A 24,153-nucleotide genomic window follows, 5' to 3' on the forward strand; every position below is an offset into this window, starting at 1 on the left:
CGCCGAAGTATCCCGACCAGTTCTGCCACTGGTCTGGCTGAAGCGATGCTGGCATCGGCCACGATCCGGGCGTAAACAGCTCTCCCGCGTCTGGGGCTGGTAACCAGCGAAAACAGGAGAAACCACCAGCCCTACACACGCTGCAGGAATGGCTCCAGTGTTGACGCCAGGTCAGCATAGCCAGTAATATGACGTAATTTGTTTTTGTTCCACAACATATGAAAAAATTACATTGTTTAGTATAGTCGCAGCCTAAGCTTTATCTTTTGAAGAGACTCCTGCATTCTTCCAGTGACTGAAACAGCAAGCCAAGGTTGCCCTGGGGATGATTACGCCTTTTTCTTTCTGCTGAAGTTGTGTCCCACTAAAAACCTGTTCTACCATTGGGTCTCCCATGGATTTTTGAAAGGATAGGTGCTGTGGTATCTTGCTCCTTCCTTCTTGTGAGAGATTTGAAAAAAAAAAACCAACACCAAACCCAAACCTAACAAATAAAAAGGAAGAAAATATATACAGGGAGAAAGAGACAGAAAGGAAGACGGTCTTTGTGAAATATATTTGTGGATCTGAAAGGGAGTTTGATTAAATGTTTCTAAAACAGTTCCTTCTTACATTGCAGCAGTGTAAGTAAGAGTACTGGTGGGGCAGTCCTTCTTACCGTGTTCTGCAGATATGAGCTTGGTGTCAGTTGGCACAGGCTGGTGCTGAGCATGGACACACCACAGTGTCAGCTCTGTTCTTCTTCATTATATTAAGATTATGCTACTCTTTCATAAAATCATAGCATGGTTTGGGTTGGAAGGGACCTTACTGATCATGTAGTTCCAACCCCCCTGCCATGGGCAGGGACACCTCCCACTAGACCAGGCTGCTCAAAGCCCCATCCAGCCTGGCCTTGAACACCTCCAGGGATGGGGCATCCACAACTTCCCTGGGCAACCTGTGCCAGTGTCTCACCACCCTCACAGTGAAAAATTTCTTCTTGCTATCTAATCTAAATCTATCTTTTTCCAGTTTGAAGCCATTACTTTTTGTCCTATCACTAGATGCCCTTGTAAAGACTCCCTCCCCAGCTTTCTTGTAGGCCCCCTTCAGGTACTGGAAGGCTGTCGTAAGGTCTCCCTGGAGCCTTCTCTTCTCCAGGCTGAACAACCCCAACTTCATAGCAGAGGTGTTTCAGCCTTCCCATCGTCTTCGTGGCCTCCTCTGGACCCGCCTTCATGGAAACGCACACCCAGGGTTTAGTGCATAGAATTGCCATGGCTTGTTTGGAATAGAATCATTTAGGTTGGAGAAGACCCGTAAGATTGACTCCAACTGTTACCCTAGCACTGCCAAGTCCACCACTGGCTGAATGCAGAGAACATAGGTGAAAACAGGGGTATGCTGGAAGCGGTTCAGCAGGTGGGGAAGGAAAACGGGGTGCAGGGTGTGGGAGCGGGTTCGTCTGTCTGGGACTGAAGTACTGCCGGCCCCAGGCACATTGCTCCTTGCCCCGCTCCTCGGCAGAAGGGGGGCCAGAAGACCAACTTCCAGGGACGGCTGTTGGGATGAAGCAAGATCGGCCCCTTCACCAGCCCTTCCCTGGTCCCGCCGTGCATGTGGGGTGCGCGGGAACCCGGCGGGGTGGGCGGGGGAGCGCGGGTCGACCCCACTGCGCGCCCGCGGAGCGCCCCGCGCGCGGCCGGCGCTGGGGCGCCCCCTGGGGGCGGGCGGCGGGGCGGCGCGGTCACGTGTCTGTGACAGCGGCGCTGTGCCTGGCCGGCGGCAGTGGCGGCAGCGGCACCGCAGCGCCAGGCGCCGCCGCCAGCCCGAGCCGGGCGGGGAGCAGCGGGCCGGGGCCGGGGCACGGCCAGGCGAGGCGAAGCGAGAGCCGCCGCCGCCGCGGTGCCGGGCGGCGGGGGGTGGGGGGTGGGCCGGGCCGGGCGCGGCGGGGAGCCGATGCGGAGCGATCGCGGGCGGGCGGCGGCAGCAGCAGCAGCAGCAGCAGCGGCGGCGGCGGCGGCGGCGGCGGCGGGAGCAGCCATGGCGGGGCCCCGCTGAAGGAGGCGGCGAAGGAGGAGGAGGAGGAGAGGGGAGGAGAGGAGAAACCTCCGCATTCCCTCCCTCCGCGCCCCGTCCCCCCGCCCGCCTTCCCCCCCTGCATGCCCGGCTGAGACCGCGGGGAGGACTCAGCCAGCCGCCGCGGCCCCGCCGCCTTCCCTCTCCCCGTTCAGCCGCGGACAAAGGGGGAGAGCGGGGCAGCCAGAGGAGGGGAGCGCCCGTCCCCGCCGCGCGAGCATGGCGGACCGCAGCCTGGAGAGCGTGTCCCTGCCGCTGGAGGTGCGGGCCCGGCTGGCCGAGCTGGAGCTGGAGCTCTCCGAAGGTAAAGGGGGGCGGCGGGGCGGGCCCGGCCCTGGCGCGGGCGGCGGTCGGGGCGGGCGGCGGTTGGCGCGGCGGCCCCCGGCCCGCTTCCCCCCTCACGCACACACACCCTCACCCCCTCCCCGCGGCCCTCCCCGGCCGCGGGGCTCCCCTGACGGTCCCCCCCTTTCCCCGCTGGCGGAGGATACCGGCGCGGATGTTTTGTTCTACCTGTGAATTCCCGCTCTGGGCTGCGGCGCGGGCGGGGGGCTGTGGCGGCAGGGCTGGCCGCCCCTGCCTTGCGCCATGTGGGGCCGGGGGGTGTGTGTGTGGAAAAAATCCGTCGGGCCGGCTGCTCGGAGGGGCTCCTGCCCTGCCCGGGCACCGCAGCCCCGCGGAATGGGCCGCGTACCTGCCCGCGGAGACACCCCGCGCTCGCCGTGCCCAGGGACGCGTCGCGGGCTCGGCGCCACGCGTGTGTCGGTTGCAACAAAATACCCCACGATGGGGTCGTTTTGGACAATACTAGCGAGGTGGCTTAGAGAAAACGATCTTTTTTTTTATTGCGGGTTTTTTTAAATTTTTTTTTAATATATAATTGAAAGCTTGTGGTGATTTTCGTGGCGTGGTTGATTTTGATGCTGCTCCGGTTCCCGCATCTCGCCGTGGCCGTGGCTGAGCGGCAGCCCCGGCCCGCCCTCCCCAGCCCGGCTCCGGCTCCGGCTCCCTCCCCGCCCCCGTGTGTCCCCGCTCCGGTGGCGGAGCGAGGGGCGGGCGGCGGTGACAGCCCGCCGGCATCGGGGACTGAGCGCCCAGAGTGCCGTCAGCCCTGGAGACGGCTTCAGTGTACCAAATAACGATCTCTTCCTCCCAGAGGAAGAGAGTGGGGAGTATTTATATATACTGGTGCTAGGGTAGGCTGTTCCCTGAAATGCAAGTCTGCTATTAGCTGCCCCCACCCCTTTTTTTTTAATAAAATCCCCAAATATCAGGGTTCATTCACCACCGAGGGGCTACAGCACTTAACAGAAGGGGCAAATCACCCAGCCCGTCCCAAATTAGTTATTGGAAGTGGTCGATATATTGAGCTGTCTGTCTGTCTTTCTGTCTTTTTGTAACGGTTTGTAAGGGCTCCAAGCCAGAAAGTAAAATGCGCTCGAGCCAGTTCCATCAGCAGGGAGGAGCTGATGTTGACATTGTATTTTCCTTTTAACGCTTTGAGGGTGAAGAGGAGACTGAGCTACCGGGATTGCTTGTGGCTCTCATTTCTGTGCCTCCCTCGCCCCAAGCGTGCCCTGAAAACCTGAAATAAGGGGGCTTAAATACAATATTGCCTTTCTGTGATGCACTGCCCGTCGATTGGCCCTTATCTGTGGTGGTGAGGGTGGGAGGAAGGACTGTTTATATCGCAGTATACGTAACGTTCTCGCTTCACGCAGAAAATGCTTCTTGGTGTGTATCGCATAATTGTCTACACACCAACGAGACACTAATTAAAACAGCTGTTAGTAAATGCTTGCAGAAGACCAAAATCAAACTGGTATAGACCTTCACTATGAAATATGCTAATTCAGTGTGCTAAAGTTGTAATACAGTCTTACGGTGCAGTTTCTGTTGCTGTAAGCACAATCCAAGGAGGATCTGAGGATGTGGGACATGGTTTGCAATTGGACGTCTGTATCTGCACTGCTGTAACTTTCCTGCAGCAGGTAGAGCTGGGATGAATTTAGCCCACCGACAACCTCTTTCCTTCTGTGCCACTGATGTTACACTCAGTAGATGGGATAGCTTGTGTTTTCGGACCCTAAATGAAGGTTGGTTGGAATTGGAAAGCGGGTGGAGAAAGGGTCAGCATCCCAGTTTCAGTGTCTTCCCCCAAATTGCTCTTGATGTGCTCTTAGTTAAGAACATTACAGTGCGCGGTGCCTGAGAAAATGAAATCATTCACTCCTTAAAGCTCCTACCTTTAGGCACCTGTGTTGCAACTCCTTTGGCCTGTTCCCAAAACTAATCCCTACAGATAGTGGGATTGGTAATTTGTACAGTTTTGTTGTGCTGTAGAAGACTGGTCATCCTTTGGCCGTGCTAACTCTGAGTTAAATGGTTTTCAAGGCAGCTTTGTGCATCTTTACACCCTGAACGTGCAGCACTTTACATATGTGCTTAACTTGACCATTATGAGCCAGTCCATTGTCTTCAGTGGAGTATGCTCACCATGATACGCTTTATGCATGTACATAAATATTCACAAGACTGAGCTTTTAACACGTGCTCAGCTCATGACGTGTTAGGGTGTCTCTGCTGCCTTCGTGAAGCAGGAAACTGTTGAAGGCAATAAGCAACCGCATGCTTAAACATGCCTTCGGGTCTCATTGATAACATGGGGTGCTGAGCGACTGCTGTAAATTGTGCCCCTTTTTAAAGTGCTTTCCCGAGTCAGACTTGCTAGGAAAGTGTTTTTCAAATGCTGGATGTCTGAATCGGTTTGTTGTGTTGTTTGTGAGCCTGAGTTTTTCAGTTCTGGCACTGGTGAATGCTGTGGGTCTTGCATCTGCCGCTTGTACCCAAGCAACCCAGTTCTCCGGTGCCAAAACGTGTTATGGACAGTGCAGCTTTAGGAACAGCTTCCGCAAGAAAGCTGCTGCTTTGTGGAAAAGAGAGAAGCCACTGGCAGGATTATTGTAAGATTGTTTTTCTTGGCTGTGAGCTAAAGCTGTCTCCTTCCTAGCTCCTGGAAGTGTCGTGTGTGATAGTGTGGGTCCTACCCATGCAATGTGTCTGGACACCTAACATGAAATAGCTGGTGTCCCTGTGACCAGAGAGCTGTGTCACTAGCACAGCGGGCACTCTGCAGATGCTGTAATTACAGTCTTCGCTGGTAGTCATCACACATTTAAATTTGGCCATGGTGTTTTTTTCCCCTCCCCTTGTAGCCAAATCCTGAGTTCCACGTTCATCCATGCGCTAGGCAGCGATGCTGGCAGGAGACCCTCAGGAAGCAGCTGCCACACAGGTAGCACGTGCTTTTTAGATGATAGGGCAAAGTGTCTTTTTGGTTGGGTGTTTTGGTTTTTTTTTGTTTTTTGTTTTTTTTTTTTTTGCAAGCGTTTAGGCAGTTCTGTGCTGCTCCTTGGTGTAGAGGGAGGAGGAGTTTGTCAGGAAGGTGTTTACTTGGTGTTCTGCTCAGACCATGTCTGTGGCAATCCTCACCCCTTGGTTGTTGCGGGCAAGCCACATGCCTTCTACCTCCCCTTTGTTGTGGGCTGGATGGGCTTTTTTTGTTTTAAACATAGTTATTTAAAAGTTACTATGGATGCAAATCCGGGTAACCATTTTAGCTGTTGTTAGTTTCGTTATTATGATTTAAAAGGTGAAGAGCGATCAGAGTCAGAAGTGCTCAGCAGTGTCCTCAGCGCCTGCGTGCTGGTAGCTCGCCCTGCATGGGGACTGGTGACGGAGTACCCAGCACTCTGGTGAGTGCTGAGAATGACGTTCACGTCGATGTGTTGGCATGTAATGTATTGTTCAGCCTAAGGCATTAATAACATGCTTCTTGACCGTGTTTTCACTTCATGTTGGGAGAATGCTTCTGTGCTTCTCAGAACACAGGGGCGCGGCAGCAGTTTTAAATTTTATGAGTATTACAAGTTGTGGAATCATCCTTATCCCACCAGATATTCTGAAGACATTTGTTTTGCTGTGTTCAAGTGAATGTGCCTGATGCTGGCATGTTATATACATGTTTTTTGACACTGTAGTAGTTTCCACTGAGCGTACTAAAGCTTGCATTGCTCAAAACTGTAGCCCTTCTAGGCTGATGCAATCAACATGTCATTCTGCAGTAGTTGTTCTTTAGGGCTGCTTAGAATTTTACGAGGCTTTAGTTTTCTAACGATGTATAAAATTGTACTGGGTGGAAATAGATGAATCATCTTGGTTTTTAGAATAGCTTGGGGGTTGTTAACTGAAGAACTGATTTAATAAAAGCAGGAGTCCTGAAATATGCTGCCTTATTAAAAAAAAGTAATTCCACAACCCTTCCATTCTTAAAAACACTTAAGAATTAAAAAAAAAAAGTCCCCCAAATACTTTTCTCATTTTCCCCCCAATTTAAGGGTATACAAGGTTATATTGCCCTTCCAGTTACTTCCTGAACCAAAATTAATTGGGAAAAGATGCTCTATAGTTCTTCCAGTATTTTATCCCAGTGTCAGATAACATAGCAGAAACACTTAAAGAACCACAGACGCCACATGGAAAATGTGAAAACCATTCTGTTCAGAAACTATTCTCCCTCTATTCCATACCATACTCTTCCATTTTAAACATACAAGGCATAGCAGGTTTTGTTGTTTTATTTTCTTTTGAAAGTCCGAACTTTTCTCCAAAGAGCACTTTCAAAAAACTGTCAGCAGATCTTTAATGAGTGGTTACTTATTCCCAAAGGCACTGAACATGCACTCAGCTAACTAATTTGGTCCTCAGCTTTCGTCGTATGGACTGGCTCGATTATATTCGGTAATATTGTTAGGGTTGATTGGGTCATTGTCTGACCAGGTTTATTATTTTATTAGGTGTAAGTTCTGTCTTTTGTTGTCTGCATGTGGTCACTGGTTTGGGGCCAAAGAACTGTAGTTCTCCTCAAGTTATTATTTCTCCATAACATTTGCCAGCTGACTCTTCACCTGTGGAGAGGTTTCAAAGTGTGAAAATTTCAATAACTACCGCACCTCTGTGATTTGGGACGCAAAGTCAGCCTTTTAATTCACTCCTTGAGAGATAGTGCTCTGCTTAGCAAGTGGGTATCACCTGTGCAATGACAAAGTGTTAATACTTTCTGAGTTTAGGTGAGAAATGAGCTAAGAAATTCAATACTTGCATTTGCTTCTTGGTTTTTGAGCCGTTAGGGTGCAGTTGGCTGACGTTTTCAGTTCTTTTTCTGGCAAAGAGAGGACTAGTTTACTCAAAATACATAAAGCTGAAATTTTCACGCAAGTTACCTACAAGATCTGAGGCTTTAAGAAAATATACCAAATGCCATGGGAATTATGATAAAATCAAGAGTGCTGGCAAGAGAACTTTCTTTGTAAGATGAAGCTCGTCTCATCAGCCTGGTTTGTTTCTTGGATGGTCCTCAAGTTGGAGAGGGTCAGTAACGTGGTTATTTTAAAAACAGTTTAAATTCATTCACAAGTTAATAACCATTTGCATTTTAAGGTGCTGGAATTTGAAGTTTGGTTTGTTTTTTTTTTTTTTAATAAATATCTACCTACTTCACTTTACTGTGCTATTTGGACTTAAGGGCTTTTAATGGGTGATGGTGTGTCGAAAGGATTCTCTGCCACTCGTTCAGTTGAAGTACATTGTAATGCCTTGTAAAACAGACTATGCAAATCTCCAGGATGTTCCCAGAACAGCTGTCCCGAAGGCATGCTGTAAATATACCTTTATTGCCAGCTGATGTTGAGCAGCATTGTTGCCCAAGGGTTACACTTAATAGATCATTCAGATGATCTTTACTGTATTACACAACAGACACACTCGAAAAACTTCTCCCAAGGAAGTGTGAAAATTGCCAGTGGGGTGTCAGTTTTATAGGCAAAACAGGCAGTAAGCGGTGTATTTATAATGAGAACAAGATTCGGAAGGAGCTGCCCTTTGCAGCTTCAGGGTATGTCTGGGTGATGCTGCTGCACGGCGCAGGGAGCAGGAGCCAGCGCTGCTTCCCATTGCCAAACCAGCAGCAGGACGTACACCTATGGATGTGAGTCAACACACTGCTTTTTTCTAGGAGGGTATTGACCTGCCGTTGTTATTCCATTATAAGGGATATGCTGTCATTTGTATTCGAATAGTCTTTATTCTAGCAAACCAAACACCCTTTGGTATTGAAGGAACTCACATTTAGCACACCTCTTCCCTTTGTGTTTAATTTTTCTCAGGGAAAAATATTTTTGTGCTGTATGAAAGGCAGATATAATAAACTAATTTTTGATGCAGCATTTGGATTGGGAGCAGCAGAAAGATCAATGTTTCTCTGAAGGGACATCAATAGACTCCTTTAGGTTTTCATAGCTCAGAATGGATGTTTGTGGTGTGGTATAGAGAATCCTAAATGTACCATAGCTCTTCTATACTTAAAAATGCATTGACTGCATTTTAATTTTTTAAGAGGCTATTTGTATAACGCGTCAAGCAGGACGTATAATTTTTTAAAAATAACTGCTTTAATTCCCCAGCAACTGTCAGACAAGATGACTCACTGCAGTATAAGAATTCACCACAGCACATCACAGATTTGACACAAGCTCTTAATCCCTGTAAAATTATGCATGTATATTCCCCTACCTTCCTGGTGGGTGAGCTTCATTTTTGCCAAACTCCTGATGATCCCATTCTGCCATCTTTCTTCCACTGCCTCCTTTTTTTCCCCTTTCTTCTGGAGAACCTCCTTGCAGTCAGCCTTCCAGCCACGGGGTCTGGATGCAGCAGACTTTCCCTGGCTTGTTAAGAGCCTTTTCTGCTTGTTAGCAGTGGCCCATGGTTCTCTCCTTGACCATGGTGGTGTGTGGGGCATTTCCAACACTTGATTGCTCTCTGCAGGGTTATTTAGGGATAGGACGAGGGGTAATGGTTTTAAACTGAGAGAGGGGAGATTTAGGTTAGGTATTGGGAAGAAATTCTTTACTGTGAGGGTGGTGAGACACTGGAACAGGTTGCCCAGAGAAGTTGTGGCTGCCCCATCCCTGAAAGTGTTCAAGGCCAGGCTGGATGGGGCTTTGAGCAGGCTGGTCTAGTGGGAGGTGTCCCTGCCCATGGCAGGGGGGTTGGAACTACATGATCTTTAAGGTCCCTTCCAACCTGAACCATTCTGTGAATCTGTTTCTGGTCTTTCCTTGTATTACTAGGGTAAACATACACTAAAAAACTGGAACTGGTTTCATTTAACTCCACTTGGTGGAATGCATCAGGGAATTGCTCATTTTAGGCCTGTGTAAATCAATCAACTGGTTTTTTTCAGTAATCTTAGCTGGGACTTCTGATTCTAATTGCTCAAAGCAATTCAGCTTGAGAGAGTTGCTGTGAAGACCGTGGCCATGGCTTTGACTGGAGCCTCTGGCTGCAGAAGAGGAGACTTCTGCCCTAAAGCCTTGTGGAGTCCTACCAGAGCAGGCTGTGCACAGTTCTTGAGGATGGATGAAGGCACACCATGGTACTTCTTGTGCCTTTTCTGAGAACAGAGTGGGCTGCAGGTTCTCGGCAGTTTGGTTGGCATAGTCTGTTTGACACATAACCTGCAGTGCTTAGAGCAGTGTTAAATGCCGGGGTGTGGATAATTGTCACATCATTTTACAGACGATGTTAACATTGAAAAGTACATGATGTCTGGTCTCAATGACCTCTTTTTAAGAGCATCGTGTTAAATGGTTAGATGACTAGAGAAAGAAAGAATTCTTACAAAGTATCTTGATAACTTGGAAGGGAAGGAAGTGTTTCCTATGACTTTTGAAGGGGCTGATCGATTTCCAAAGACTGAACTGGACCATTAATAATCCATCTTTTAGGATGCTTAAGGTGGTGTTTGCTTTTATGTGTATGGCTGGGTCTGCAGAATGGTGGCAGTTGAGGCGAAGAAGGGATTCTTCCAATGTTGTTTGCTTATATGTAAGTAAAAATGGGTATTAGGACCTGCTTTTGGTCCTGTTGTTCTCTGGATCCAGAAATGATACCTCCACACTAATCATGACATTTGCAATTTCTTCATTCAAATCTTGGCTTGATGTGTATGTAAGATTAAAATATCAAAAAAAGATCTTGTACGTCTGGTCTGGTAGGAGCTGTTCAGAAGCCAGGAAAATGTTTCTTAACGAACTTTGTGACAAACACTGAAGTGTAAGTGATGGAGCCTGCTTTTTCGCTGGTAGGCTGGTGGTTGAAAGTCTGCCTAGACTAGCAAAAGTTTAGAGACTTTTGGTTGTCGTAGAGACCCAAATTAAGCGTACTGATACTTTTTTTCCTAGTGTGTGAATGTCCGTGTGTCCATAAACAGCCTGGCAAAATAAAAGAGACCCTAGCAACAATCTCTTCACAGAAGGCAGGGCTGGACTGTCCTCTCCGTGTGGCCCCTCCAAATAGACTTCTGCACAATCAGCTGGATGATTACAGGGCAGTTGCATCTATTACCATTTAATGAGAAAATAGACCAAATTGGTCTTTGGGAATCTAGTATCTCATTATGGAACAGTTCTGAAATTGTACAGAAAGTTTCCTTCTGAAATCCATATTCTTATGATGTCTCATACAGCTACATGCCTTGAGGTCATAGCAAATAATGAAACTTAACCTGTTTTTTTTTTTTTTTTTGAGGTATTACCCTTAGTCATATTAACTCATATTTTTCGTTGTTATAATTGCAAGGAGAATGAGCAAAATCTAGAATTTTGCATGTCATGCCTCTCTTATCCTTGTTGAAAGAAATGTTAATCAAATAACGGGATAATATTTTTCGTGAATGCCTGAACAAATAAAATGATGGCATTGTGGTGACATGCAAACACTTCAACTTTGGGAAAGAATCTTAAAATGGAAATTGCGTTTCAAATGGTAGACTTCTGTGACAGACGCCTGAGGATGAACAAACAGCAGTTATCTAGTGAAACAGCAAAATGCAGAAATGTCCCTATTCTTTCTTGAATGAAGACAACGGCAGACCCCCTCTGCTGAATTCGCTGGAAGAGCCCAGTTTCATTTGCCGTATTTTTCAGTCTAAAAAAAGCAATACATTGTTTAGAAGATGGTGTAAGTTTTTCTAAGTGGTGTGAAGTGAGGGGTTAACTTTTTTTAGGAAAAAATTAAAAAAATACTGTTGGACTGTGGAGTGATTTTTACTTCTAAGAGGGAAAAGAACAGATTGGCAATACTTTTAATTGGCTCTACTTTTAATCAGGTCCATGTTGTAATGGAGAAAGTTGGTTTGTTGTGTTAAGCAACAACTAGTAGGAATTAAATTTCATTTTTTTGGTTTGTTTTTTGATGATGGAAAAAAAAGTATTGCATTTTATGTTTATGAATTTTATGCAGCTAAAGCATTTGACACATTCCAGTCACAAGGTTTTATCTGTGTCTCTTACAAACTCTGACTTTAGTCATGTGAGTGAGTATCCATACCACAGACTTGGGAGAATTTGACAACACAGTTCAGAAGACATCTTTTAAGAGTGCCCAAGGGTAGAGACATGGACATTGGGGATTAAAGCAGTCCTAATAAGCATTGCTAACCAGGAGAAAGCTGGGGAGTTTATTTTGGTTATTTGACAAACCTTGTGTTGGGGGAGGGGGAGTATTTTCTCATAGTGCAAAGTTATGGCAGCGGTCAAAAACACAAGAAGGTCCAACTCCTAGGAATGGAAATGGGACAAATTCAGATTGGAGACAAGACAGAAAATATTAGTAAGGCTAGAAAAACACTGAAAGACTTGCATAGAAGGCTCAACAGCTTTCTAAAGAAAAATAAATCTACCCACTAGTAGACTTGATAGAAGGCTCCTTTCTAAGAAATACTGAATGTAAGAAGTTTGTGTATATAGATAGATGTGTAAACCATTGAATCCACCCTTGACCAGAAATATACCAGAAGTGAGGTAAGTACTTTCCTAGTGGCATTTTCTAAATGTTTTAGTCCAGTATTATGATGCATATTTTCCTGGTAACTTCAAAAAACACCGTAACAGTTGAGAATTTCAGGTTTAGTATGTTTTCAGTAGTTTACTAGTGATGACTTGACATTTACTTGCTGTAGTAATTTGTTTTAAATCAATATTGAACAGTGTAAGATGTGCATACATTACAGTTTGAGAGGATATCAAATGCAGCCGCTGTGATAATACTTGCTTAAATATTGACTACTCATATATTTACCTGTAGCTCAGGGGACTTCTGTATAAGCATGAAGTGGCAGAACAATAACATTTTTAAAAGGTCCCTTAAAATTTATTTTATGTAGCTTGATCATAAGCTTTTATGTGGCTTTATCATATGTGGCTTTTACATAAAGGTATTGTCCTTTTTAATCATTTGGATAAAGAATAAGAAAGCGCTTGCTTTCTCTCAAGATTAATCCTCCCTGCAACCTATTTCCTGGTACTTCTGGGAGGTGAGGTCTGTACTCAACAATGAAATGAGGCGCCGTAAGACAGCTAGTGTATTATTTTCCTGCTTTAGTTGTATATTTCCCTTTAATTTCCATACAGTATGTCATGGTGTACATATTTAGTTAACAGATTGTGAATATTGTTTCTTTCCTTCCCCTTCAGTGTTTCTTGAATTTTTTTTATTTGTAATTCCATATGTGATTTTAAAGCACCTCGAATCCATGCTTTTTCAGTGTAAGTTGCAGCTAATGAGAAGCCCCTTCCTACTTTGAAGGCAAACCCATCGGAAGGTTTCATCAGGATGGCTGCTCTTTGCTCTGGTGCCTGTGCTTTTGCCTCGCTGGCCAGTCGTGGTACCTTGGATTTGCTGTCTGCGTGGTGGTGATAGGTGAAGGGTACAGGAGCAGTGAAAGCGTCTCTGTGCCCTTGTGCTGCCATCAGCAGGTCTGTGAAAACTGTTTTGTTTGTTGGGAGTTTCACAAAGCTGGTATCTTTGACCTCCAGAGGCACCCACTTCTGGAGCACAGTGAAACCCAGAGAGAACATATTCCTTTGTTTGCAGTGGAAGAAGTAAGGTATTTCCTTTTGCTTAGCCCAGACACTGTTTTTCTTGAGCACAATGATGCCTTGGCTGGTATTGTCTGCTGATAGTACTTCTGAAGAAGATGTGGGCTTCTGGCAAGTCCAGTATTTCTTCTTCAGCTTTGAAGGTCAGCCTCTTCTCTGTGCTGTGTTCCACAAAGGGTGCTGTGCGGCTGAGCGAGGTGCCTGGGGTCACCTTGTGGAAGAGTGAAGAAGCTGTGCAAGGGATGCCTCGAGGCAGAAGTAGGCACAGTGATGTTACGTTTTATCTTTGACTGCTTTTAGAGACATTTGGTAACTTCCGGTAACCTAGTCCGTACTAGTTTTCCCTCCACAGTCTACTTTTAGAACAACAACTATAGGAATCCTGTGATCTTTCTAGTCAATGCCAGTTTCTCTGTCCTTCTGGGAGGAATCTAGGCTGGTTTGCGCACCAGCTCTTTGGACTGTTCAAGAAATATGCTGCGCTCTTTTCTGTCCCAAAGATCACACAAAGACCACAGCGTCTCTGAAGCTTAAGGAATTTCAGTTTGAACTCCTCTTATTGTATAATGCTGTTTGTCATTCCTAGGTGGTGCTCTGGCTTTGGCTGACCTGCAGAATGCTTTTCTGTCTATTTTGATAGGAAAATATCACCTGCAGTGTTAGGTCTGTTACACATCATTCAAAATGTCAAATTGCTTCAGATGCACTTTGTCTGTTCATGACTGTAATTGGTTACTTCTGGTAAATAATAAATGTAGTTTCAGATTTAACTTCCTTTATGAGCCATTCTGCTTCAGGATATACTAGAAATAACTCCAGGCCTCATCTTGTTCCTCTGTACTTTTTTAGGACTCAAGCAAATTGAGTATCTAGGACTACGTTAGACTGAAATTGGGAAGAAAGAAGCCAACTCTAGATAAGAGTTGGCTTTTCTAACATGAACAGCTTCGTGATCTGAATTTTACACAGGCTTTTTACTTCTGTCATAAATCTGCTCTAATTCAGACGCCCAAAAAAGTCTCCCCTGACTTCTCCCTAGATACAAGGTTGTTTTGCTAGTGGAGGCCTTGTGAAAAGTAATGGTTTTGAAAATGGTAGCTGATAGATGCTACCTGGATGTCTTATTTAAGTAATAATAAAAAACGTTATGTATGCTTCTTCATCAAAAATTGCTCAGGTGGGTATGTTAGGGTTAAGAGAGAGAGAATAAAGCCTCTAAGTAACCATATCCTTCGGAAATACTGTGGCATCTGTTTTTCTCCAGGCTCCTTTTGAAAATATTATATGACTGTTGTCATGGCATGGGTCACCCCCCTCATGGGTTTCTGCATTCCACCCCTGAGCCCAGCAAGGACGATAGAGCAGCCACATCTCCCTGGGCTGGGCTCCTATGAGTGTACAGTAGGAATTACAATAACATTACAATAGGAATTACAGTTGAGGGGGTGATTGAAGTCTCGCCAAAACAGAAGTATGGGAGTCCTCTCAATGTAAAAGCTGAAGCTTCATTTCCAGGGGCTTAAATAAGGAAGGAGTATAAGTTTTGCCAAAATATATTCTTGTATTTATTTTTTCACTCGGAATGAAGTCCAGTTCACCTAAAAATAAATGGCAAAAACTATGTTGGCATCAGGACCACACTACTGGTTCTACTTCCACTTAAAGCTAAGTCTGTGAACATTCAGAAACAATCCCTGATATTTAAGGATCTATGCCAGAGTGTATGGTAGAAAGAAACAGATACATTTTCTTCTCCTCTTCTCTTTGTGTCTCATTGTTGCTGGTACTAAGAGAACATTTTGCGTTTTCAGACAGAGACTTTACATATATGGCACAAGAGGCTGAGATGTACTCCCAGTGGAAAGACGTGGACTCCATTCAGGACTGGGTAACCAGTCCATATTTAGAGAAGTTACCAATTTGCTGGAAGCAACTAGTGATCACAAAAGCTCTGTAGCATTTCTGGCCCTTTGTGAAAGGTAACACGTGGTCTGTATCACCTGATACACCAGCCTGTGTTCCTTTTGTGTTCATTTTTTCCTTCTCCTCACCTCTCTCTCTCTCTCTCTTTTGTTCCCCATTGTTTCATTGTAAACTCTGACCTTTGGGGCTTCTCTCCAAAGGCATCTGGCCCTGGTATGGCAGGTCAGGGTCAGCCCGCCATCCTGCCCCATGAATGTTCTTTGGTCATCTGGCTTTCCACCAGTCCTCTTAAATGGCAGACTTGCGTGCAGGGTCATAATGTAGATAATTCATGTGATGCCTTCTTTAGCAATAGCTTCTTTTTTTCACATGTGCAAGAGTGCTCACGAGACACGTCAGGACCAATGTGCTGAAAATTGACATTTTTTATTCTTAAATTGATTTAAAACAAATTCTTGTCTTAGAGTAACGAACTTGTGAACTACTGAAACTCAAAGACTGCAGAGACACCAGCTGAGGTGTGTGTGTTGTGCTAATCATGCTTGATGTTTGCTTTTTTGGTTATTGCTGTTTACTTCTACTTTATCGTATTTGCTTAGAGCTAGATTAGGATATTCTCCATGCAGTGTGAGGTATTTATAGAGAAATGTGCACCTTAAATGTCTTGAAATCTGATCTGGAGATAAGTCATGACATTTATTTTCCGTCTAGAAATGCGTTTCTCTCAATAACACCCCCATTCAGTATGTTGTTTTTTGTTGTTTTTTTTTTTTTTTTTAAATTCACGTGAAACCCACACTAAGCAAAAATAGAGTTTATAGAGCCTAAAATTATAAAGGAACTACCTGCAAAGAGACAGCAATGCTGCCTACGTGATGAAAGCCATTTAAATTGTTCAGGCGTAAAGCATGGATTAGAAACTGTATCTTGAAATCATCTTTGCATATTTATGAGTACACCTGTTCTGTAGCCAGTGGGAAGTGCTGAGATTCCTCCTGCCCTCTGCCACACTTAGCGGGGTGAAGAAAAACGAGATCGTCTGTCAGTTTAAGTCTCTCAAATCCAAAGTGGAGCATTATCTGCCTAATAGCCTACTACCAGCGAAGGATCCTGTTTGTGTTCGGCAGGGCTGCGTTCATGTGACTGTCGGTGGCTGAATTACTGCTCTCCGTTCTATATAAAGATTCCTTCCCCCACCCTGCCCCTCCCCGGCACTCTCATTTAGTGCCATGTGCAGCATGGCTATAAAACATCCCTGAAATACTGAAGTGTGTCTCCTTTCACGCTTGTACATGGAAAAGAAGAAACAAATAGAGGGCTGCTTTCTTGGCTTATATTAACTTTTAGCTCTGTTGGGTTCTGTGCCAGCTGAGGCTGAGTCATGTTACTTGCACGTATTTTTGGGCATGGCCTATATTCAGGGGAAAAGTTGGGGGGTTGTATGACTGCTATATCCTTGGGGGGGTTGTGTGACTGCTATATCCCGCACCCCTTCTCTGCTCAGTGCAAGCCTTATGCTCAGTTTAGACTTTGGTGTTAATTTGAGTACCCACAAAATACAACTCCCTGGGGAGCCCAGCTTGCAGCAACAGTGCAGAGAGTGCTACGTGATGTGGGATAAAGCTGGCTTTGGAAAGTGCTACCCAGTGTCCCTGCTGCCCTGCTATTGTTTGCAGGTGGGTCATGATTCAGTGATGCCTGGGTTTGCAAACAAGAGAACAAAACCAAAAGAAAAAAGAAGAGGAAGAAAATCTTGTGGATTTTTTTCTTTTCTTTTTTTTTTTTCCCCCTGAGGGAATTTCTTTTTGTAGTTTTTCAAAGTTGGATCAATTCATCAATTTGCTACATAGTGCAACTTCGCAAAAAAACCAGCACCCTCCTGAGAACATGGATCTGAACAGCTTGGATGGAGGAAAAGGTGGATGCGTTGGGAAGGGACATGTGTGGAAACATCTTAATCTGGTTTTGCTGCTGAATAAAATATTTTCTATAACTACACTGTCTGAATATAAGGAAAGCCTTTTTTTTGTACTGTGAGGCACTGGCACAGGTTGCCTAGGGAGGTTGTGGACTCCTTGGAGATACTCAAAAGCCATCTGGACATGGTAATGGGCAACATGCTCTAGGTGGCCCTGTTGAGAAGGGTGGTTGGACAAGATGTTGGACAAGCTCTAGGAGCTCTTCCAGCTCAACCATTATGTAATACTCCCTTAAATTTCCACTCTTTCACTAACATGGAATTTTGCACTTCCCAGTATGTTTCTCCTGGATTTCACACTGTGTGGGGTTCTTGGAATGACGCGCTCAGCCTCTCCTGCACCATGTTCGTACCTGCTGTCAGTGGCTCCTCAGCTGAGATCTTGTGTAACACCAAGTTTTTAAATTTTGGTTGTAATTATGCCATGTGCACATTAATGATAGTCAACAAAAATACGCAACATGGAAGGTGAAGCACAATGCATTAAACATATGTATGATTTTGAAACTGCTTCGCTTAATGTTACTGTTTTTTGTGGGCAAAACTTGACGATCACAGTAAATTTACATCTTAGGTAAATGATCTAGAATCCAAGTGTGGGTAAGGTTGCTTGTGATTATTTTAATACTGTCATTATGATCATCACTCAGGTGTCAATTAAACAATTCCTGTTTTGTTTTTTTTTCTGTATGATACAAGTATATGCCTGTTTATATCTGGAAAGGTAATTCCTTTGGTTCTCTCAGGAGCAGGGAAATGAACAGAACTGAATGGCTTTGAAAATTAGTTCGTTTGATTACTTACTAACACCAGTTTTCAATATGAAAATATCTTGAATGCTGATGAGATCTTTTATTGTTTTTATTGAAACCTGTTTTGAGAGTTGCTTGCAGCTGTAATCATGCACTTAAGTATTGCCTATTTTTTCAAAGTTTATAATGCAAAACAATAATGCAATAATAAATCCTCCTGGCTGAGCTGGAAAGCAGTCGCCAGATACCTTGGCATTGTAGAACCACCCACAGTAAGATCTTCCTATGAAAGCTGTTTGGTGGCTGTGGTCCACAGTTCAGTGTTTGGCGTCATGCTATCAATTCTTTCCCAGCCACCACCCTTTCTTTTCCTTTCTATAAAAAGGGAAGCTGGACTGTATTTTCTGGGATATGAACACAGCTTTTAAATATGGAAGAACTTCCACATCCACATCGTTTCCTGACTATTCAGTGAGCAGCTGGACATAGCTTTTGCAAGAGAAAGTTATGTGGGGTATGGTCCAAATTCAGCAAAGCATTTTAAGCATGTGCTTCAGTCTCATTGATATCACCACTCTAACTTAAACCAAATTGTCACACATGGAGGCAGCATATCTGCCTTCTGCATGGAAAAACCAAATCTTTGGCATCTTCATTGCGTGCTTAAAAAAGAGAGCCAGTGTTAATCAAGGGATCAGCAGTCTTTCTTTTGAATTACTGTGTGAAAGGTTAGGGATCTTAAAAGCATTTTTTTCTAAAGTCATGCTCCACTATATATTTAACATTGCCAGGTCATTACATGAACTACAGAACGGCCCATATCTCATTCTCGTTTTGTATGCTTTCTCTGTGTTTTCTTGAACTGGTAGATTTAAAAGATTTTGGGTGGTGATGTTCTTCATTTCTGCAGCGTGAGGTTGGAGGTCCTCAAACTTAGCTTGCTTCTGTACCACAGCCTCAGAAACAGAATTGTATCACCCACATTCTGCCTGAAGAAGTATCTTCGGTTGCCTTCAGGGTAAAGATAGTGATTGCAGGTGTCAGGATGGCAATACTGTATTCCAAGAACTGAAATCAGGTTGATGTAAGTGAGTCAAAGTCCTGTGGCGCAGGGCACAGCGGCAACACCAGGCCTCAGATGGGCAGGAGAGGAAAGTGTGAAGTTTTGTGATATTTGAGAATCTGCTTTAAAAATCAGTCTAACCAGATAACAAGGAGAGTGTATGCTTTTATTTCTATGAGATAGTGCATGTCAGCAGAATGTAATATAATAAATGTATTGGTGAAGGATACATTCGATGTGCTTGCGGTGAGTTGTCAGAAGCCATGTGTCCTGGAGAGGGACCTCCTGCCTGCAGCTGTGCGAGCCCCAGGCAGGTCCTTGCCTTCAGTATACCTGGTGCCTTTGAGTGACAGCGAGGAAATGAGGGATTGCAGCAATTGCCTTTTCTCCTAAATACAAGGAGATCTAGGCACCCAGTTTCTGGAAAATGTTTTGAGTTTGTTTCTCTCTACATTTTGCTGCAAGGCAGGCAGAGGGAAAAAGCAAGGAAGAAAGAGCAAGGCTGGAACTGTTTTTTTTTTTAAATTTTCTAGTATTGCCTTAACAAAAGTGGTTCATAGGCCAATTACTGTCATCACCAGCCAAAGACAATGATGCCTATCTTCTGTTTTCCAGGGCTGAGTTTGCAGCTCAGGCATATGGAAAATATAGATCCAACCAGGTAGTTTTCTAAAGACTGTATTCAAGCCATTCTTTTACAGGAAAAAGAGGCAGTTGAGGGATGGGTAAGAAGATTTTTTTTTTTTTTCCTTTTCTGGATTTTCAAAATGTCAAGAAAATAATGGGAGAGGCCAAGTGATAGGTATCTCTGTCGTCCTTTGACATTGTATGGCAAAGGCATAAATTCTATCAGTTTTAGGAATTTGGTAGTGCGTAACTCTGATCAAGACGTGGAATAAAAGATTCTGTTCAGGGTTATGGAACAGACTTATGACTTGTGACTTATTTTGCATTTTTATTTTTGTCTTCCTTTTACCATTCATCATGGTGTTTCCCTCAGTATACCTGGGATGTAGTGAACTTGGTCTGAAGGATCGCTGTTTTCTCACTGGGTTTGTTTTGCTTCATTAAGCAGTGTGAAAACCTAGTGGTTGCAAGGAGCTTGGTCGTCTTGTAACATCCCACATTTATGGTGGTTTAGTCCTCTGTTACCATGTTTCATAAGATCTCAATAAATAAAGAAACTTTTGATTGTTTGTGCAGTAAAAGGAATGGTCTGCAAAGCCTAGTGCAAAATTCTTGTTTGTACCCACTGCTATGGGGTGAGGAGGGTAAGAGGTTACTCTGTTACCGTGATGGAGTAACTAAAATTTAGGCATAAAAATGTTTTTGGGCAAGGACTGTGTATTCCATTAAAGGCTAAATGTGACACATTAAAGAACCTAAGAATTTATCTGTGAAAACATCTCTCGAGGCAACAATTTATTTTCAGTGGTATTTAAGGAAGTAGGTTTTTTAAATCGTAAAAATCAGCACACAGACGTCATTATTTTTACATGCAGTGTGTGTAGGCGTATTTAAAGATGTAAAGGAATATATACGCAGAGAAGATGGGGAAGGAAAAACCTCACACACTGACTCCTCAAATGAACAAATCTTCCCACTTAAGGGAATGTTATAGGAAGCAGCAGCTCCCATAGGGAGAGGCATGTGCGAGTTACCCCCCTTCTGAGTCACGGATTTTTCCTCAGCTTTGTGGCTCAGATGTGCGAGCCCCTTCCCCACCGTCCTCCCAATTCCTTAAATAACAGCTGAGGTCAAGAAGGACAAGGGACAGATGACTGTCACTGGGAGGCCTTCTAAATCACACCAGAGTATGTGGGGCTTCTTGATGCTCAGTCTCAACTGTCTGGTACAAGAAGATAATTTTAATCCTATTTTATTTATTGCTTCTCAGTAGTGTTTTGGCGTTTATACTGACTCACACCCTTTCTAATGAGTCACCAATGCTTCTGTTGTTAAACGGACTTAACAGATATCTTTATTCCAGTTAGTTTTGTGATGTGTGTGTTTCTACGCAGTCACATGAAATGAATTACACGCTGCTGTTGCTGAATTTACGACGATGTCTTTTGGCTTGGAACAATTCACCGTAATGACCCAAAATACACAGTGAATAAAGTAAAACTCAATTGTATATATCTTGAGACTTATTTTAACGCATTGTGCCATTCTAATTGCAGTGTCTGGTGATCTTTGTAGGGGCATTTTGTTACAAAATGCTCTGGCTCCCACTGAACCAAATTTAAAAGTGGTGCAAATTCCGACCCCTATTGGGAAAATAATGAGAGAGGGAAGACCAGCTTAGCAGACGGGAACGGAGGCGTACAGAAAGTCTTTGGATGGAAGCAAAGGAGCTTTGAAATCCAAAGCTGGCTCAAAGACTTCTCAGAAAGCAGTAGAACAATGGGACCCTTCCTCTGTCCTGGGGGTGGTGGCTGAAGGTACATGCCCCTGCCTCCTTGTCAGTGGCAGAAGCAGTGTTTGCCTCTCAGAGCCTTCGCACAGGCAGAGTAGGCAGCAGAGCTGCAGGGGTTTCACCAGATGAAGCAGTGCCTGCACCAGCAGGAGCTTAATTTGCCAATGTCCAGGACCAGTCCTCCTGAAGTGGCTCTAGATGAACAAGTGCCCTTAAAGTTACATCTCCGACCAACCTGTCAATAAGTGCTTCAGCGTATAAATAATGATGTATCAGGAGCTTAAGACATGAGCAGTGATTTTTTCTTTTTCTTCTTTATTTTCTTTTTTCTGTGGTATTTCAGGGATTCATAAGTTGATAGTTGTTTTGTTTGAGTTTTTCTTTCAGGTCAGAAGAAATTCATATGTCTACTGATCGCACGGGCACATGAAAAGGTTCTCCCAGTAATTCCTACCTCATGTCTAATATCTTGTGGATGTTCTTGTTAGTTTTTGTTAGATGACCATCCTTTCCTGTGCTGGGGGAAAAACTGTACTTTGTTTCCAGCTTGAAGTTCTCCAGTGGTGATTCATCTTCAGGTCTTAGAAAAGGCTCTTATGTTTAGCAAAGTAATACTGTATAAGGCTTCTTAAAAAAGTATTAGCGTTGGACATGAAGTTATTTATTATTGACAAACCTGAGGTTGATATAACTTAGTATATTGAAGCTGGACTCCATCATACTTCAAGAAACGGAATTGCTAGTGTGGGAGCACTGTGCTACCACTTAAAGCCAAGAGCAAGTACCTGCATCTTTCTTTATAGTCTATTATAAAAGGCTGTGGGGCATTTTATTGTGGACTGTCCTGTGAAAAACTGACTGGACTGGAAATTGCAGTATGACATTCACGTAGAAGGAATTTGTATCGGAATAGTGTTGTGAAGTTGTTTCACTATGGACTACGTTATTTGCTTATGGAAGTGTGTAGGTACATAGTTGCGTGGGACATGCTGTTTTTATTATGGGCTTAAGTCATATTGAAACCAATTAAAACTGAAACACGTGGTTAAAAGTGGGCATATACTTAGGGCTTGCATGGTTAAGGACTCTGCTGTCTAGGGATGGGTTATAGAACTGGAGCAAGAAGAAGCAAGCATCCACAAGGGCACGTAAAAAGAAAGGATACCTGGAAGACTATATGAGGCAGCTCAGCCATTTTGGGAGACTACACTATATCCAGCATTTTTAATTCCAATAGTATTGAAGTGAACACAAAACCTGCTTCTGCAGCTATTTTTAAGCCCCATGATCTTTCCAGTATTGACATGGAAGCGAGTTCTTCAGCCCCAAAGACTTTCACATCTGGAATGATTTTATTCATTTTTTTTTTAATCATCTAAACAATATTTGATTGTAATACTGACACTGCAAGAGAAGTCCTAAAGAAGGAATAAGCCTGGAGGTCCTTTAAATTTTTTCTTTTACTGAACTAAATGCTCCCACTTTTAAAGCTGGATAAATAGTATTCTGGATGTAGCTGTGGCTTTTTTAAAATGTTCTTTTAATAGGCAGGAACTGCAGTCTTGGAAACACATGGTTCTTCTTATTCCCTTTTGCCCTTTTTTATATCTGGCGCAGACAATGAAGGAAAAACAGTAAGAGTGTCCAGTGGACAGCAGGAAAAATACAATGTTGGAACATTTTATCAGTGAAGCAGCAAGCATCTCTTCTTCAGAACCGAGGCTTAGTTTACCTTCATCCGTGTTCTGTGGTTCAGGTGGGAATCCCTCAGGGTGGCATTGCCCCCGGCTGCCCGCACTGTCCCTCTGCCTGGGAGTGAAGCTGAGGATGTGTTCTGGTACCCGACCGCGCTACTGCTGAGTTCTGTGCATTCACTAATACCATGATTAATGTACTGGACTGTGAATTTAAGGACCTGTTGGTGCACATTTACTTCTGCCACGTTTGCTGTGGCTTTTGTGGCTGCATTCAGAGGGAAATGGTGGCAGCTGCATCCCAGCAAGAATGAGAGCATGTCTCTGCAATTAACTTTACCAAAAAAGATGCAGCAGGATTGGAAATGTTTAGGTTGGTGTTCCAAGAGACTTATTTCACTCTCCCACTCTGTTGTTCAGGGATTTTAAAGCTCATCTCTAGTTTAAATACAATTTTGGGGGTTATTTTTCATATTTTTCATTTTTTTTTCCATATTTTTCCTATTTCACAATACTGAAAAAAATAGAATTGATTTTTCAGAGTTAATCATGGTGGTTTATGGCAAGCTTTTTTCATGGCTCAAAAACGCTTGGTGTTCTTGTAGCTTTTGGATTTTCTTCTAATAAAAAAAAAAACCCTCATCTGAGTTTGGAGCATGCTGAAGAGGATGGTGAAAGATAGTCCAGACCTCTGAAGGCAGCCAGTTTAGGTAGAATCTCAAAGTGTCCTGTTGTCTATTTTTAAATGAGAGATGCACATCATTCAGCTGTGGAAGATTAGTATCTGAAAATCAGGCAACAGTTTACCCAAACAGCGTTCGGTTTCTATTCCAGAGCTCAGGTTTGCATGAGCTTTGTAAGTGGTAAGTAATTCCTTAGATTGCTTTCTCCATAATTTCTCATAGTTAAGATTTGATACATAAAATAAGAGTTCTGTCAATCTGTTGTCTTTCCTACATAGAATATATGTATTTATTTTTTTTTTGGTTGTGTGTTGTAAAAGTAGCACCTGAAGTGCTAAACCCCCATCTGTCAATACCAGCATTGAAAATCATCCCGGGCCAGGGACGGTTCTCTGGTCCAGTGGCCCAGCCTGGTTCACGTGTAGGTGTCCAGACCTTCTTGCAGCATATGGACTTATCCAAACTGCCTGCTGTGAACAGTTGGTGAGAGGTGCTATTCTCTGAACCCTGAACCACGTCTGGGCGTTATCTGGGACAGTGCTGGCTGTCTCAGGCCAAAACCATGCCAGGGAGAGCGCTA

The 24,153-nt window shown here is 44.0% G+C and overlaps 1 protein-coding gene across 4 annotated transcripts in view; it reads left to right on the top strand.

The window, feature by feature from the left end:
- The first annotated feature begins 1,957 nt into the window (after nucleotides 1–1,957).
- The window catches only part of DIP2C (disco interacting protein 2 homolog C), a 325,425-nt gene continuing 303,229 nt past the window's right edge, over nucleotides 1,958–24,153 (top strand). For 2 of the 4 annotated variants that reach the window (XM_054193648.1, XM_054193649.1), the window contains exon 1: nucleotides 1,959–2,365. In XM_054193648.1, the coding sequence (XP_054049623.1) occupies nucleotides 2,281–2,365 (85 nt within the window). In that variant the 5' untranslated portion in view covers nucleotides 1,959–2,280. Of the gene's footprint in view, nucleotides 2,366–24,153 lie in introns of all 4 variants that reach the window. The other 2 variants (XM_054193647.1, XM_054193650.1) reach the window with 2 other exon arrangements.

This window comes from Rissa tridactyla, chromosome 2 (assembly GCF_028500815.1).
Source record: "Rissa tridactyla isolate bRisTri1 chromosome 2, bRisTri1.patW.cur.20221130, whole genome shotgun sequence".
Classification (NCBI taxonomy): domain Eukaryota; kingdom Metazoa; phylum Chordata; class Aves; order Charadriiformes; family Laridae; genus Rissa; species Rissa tridactyla.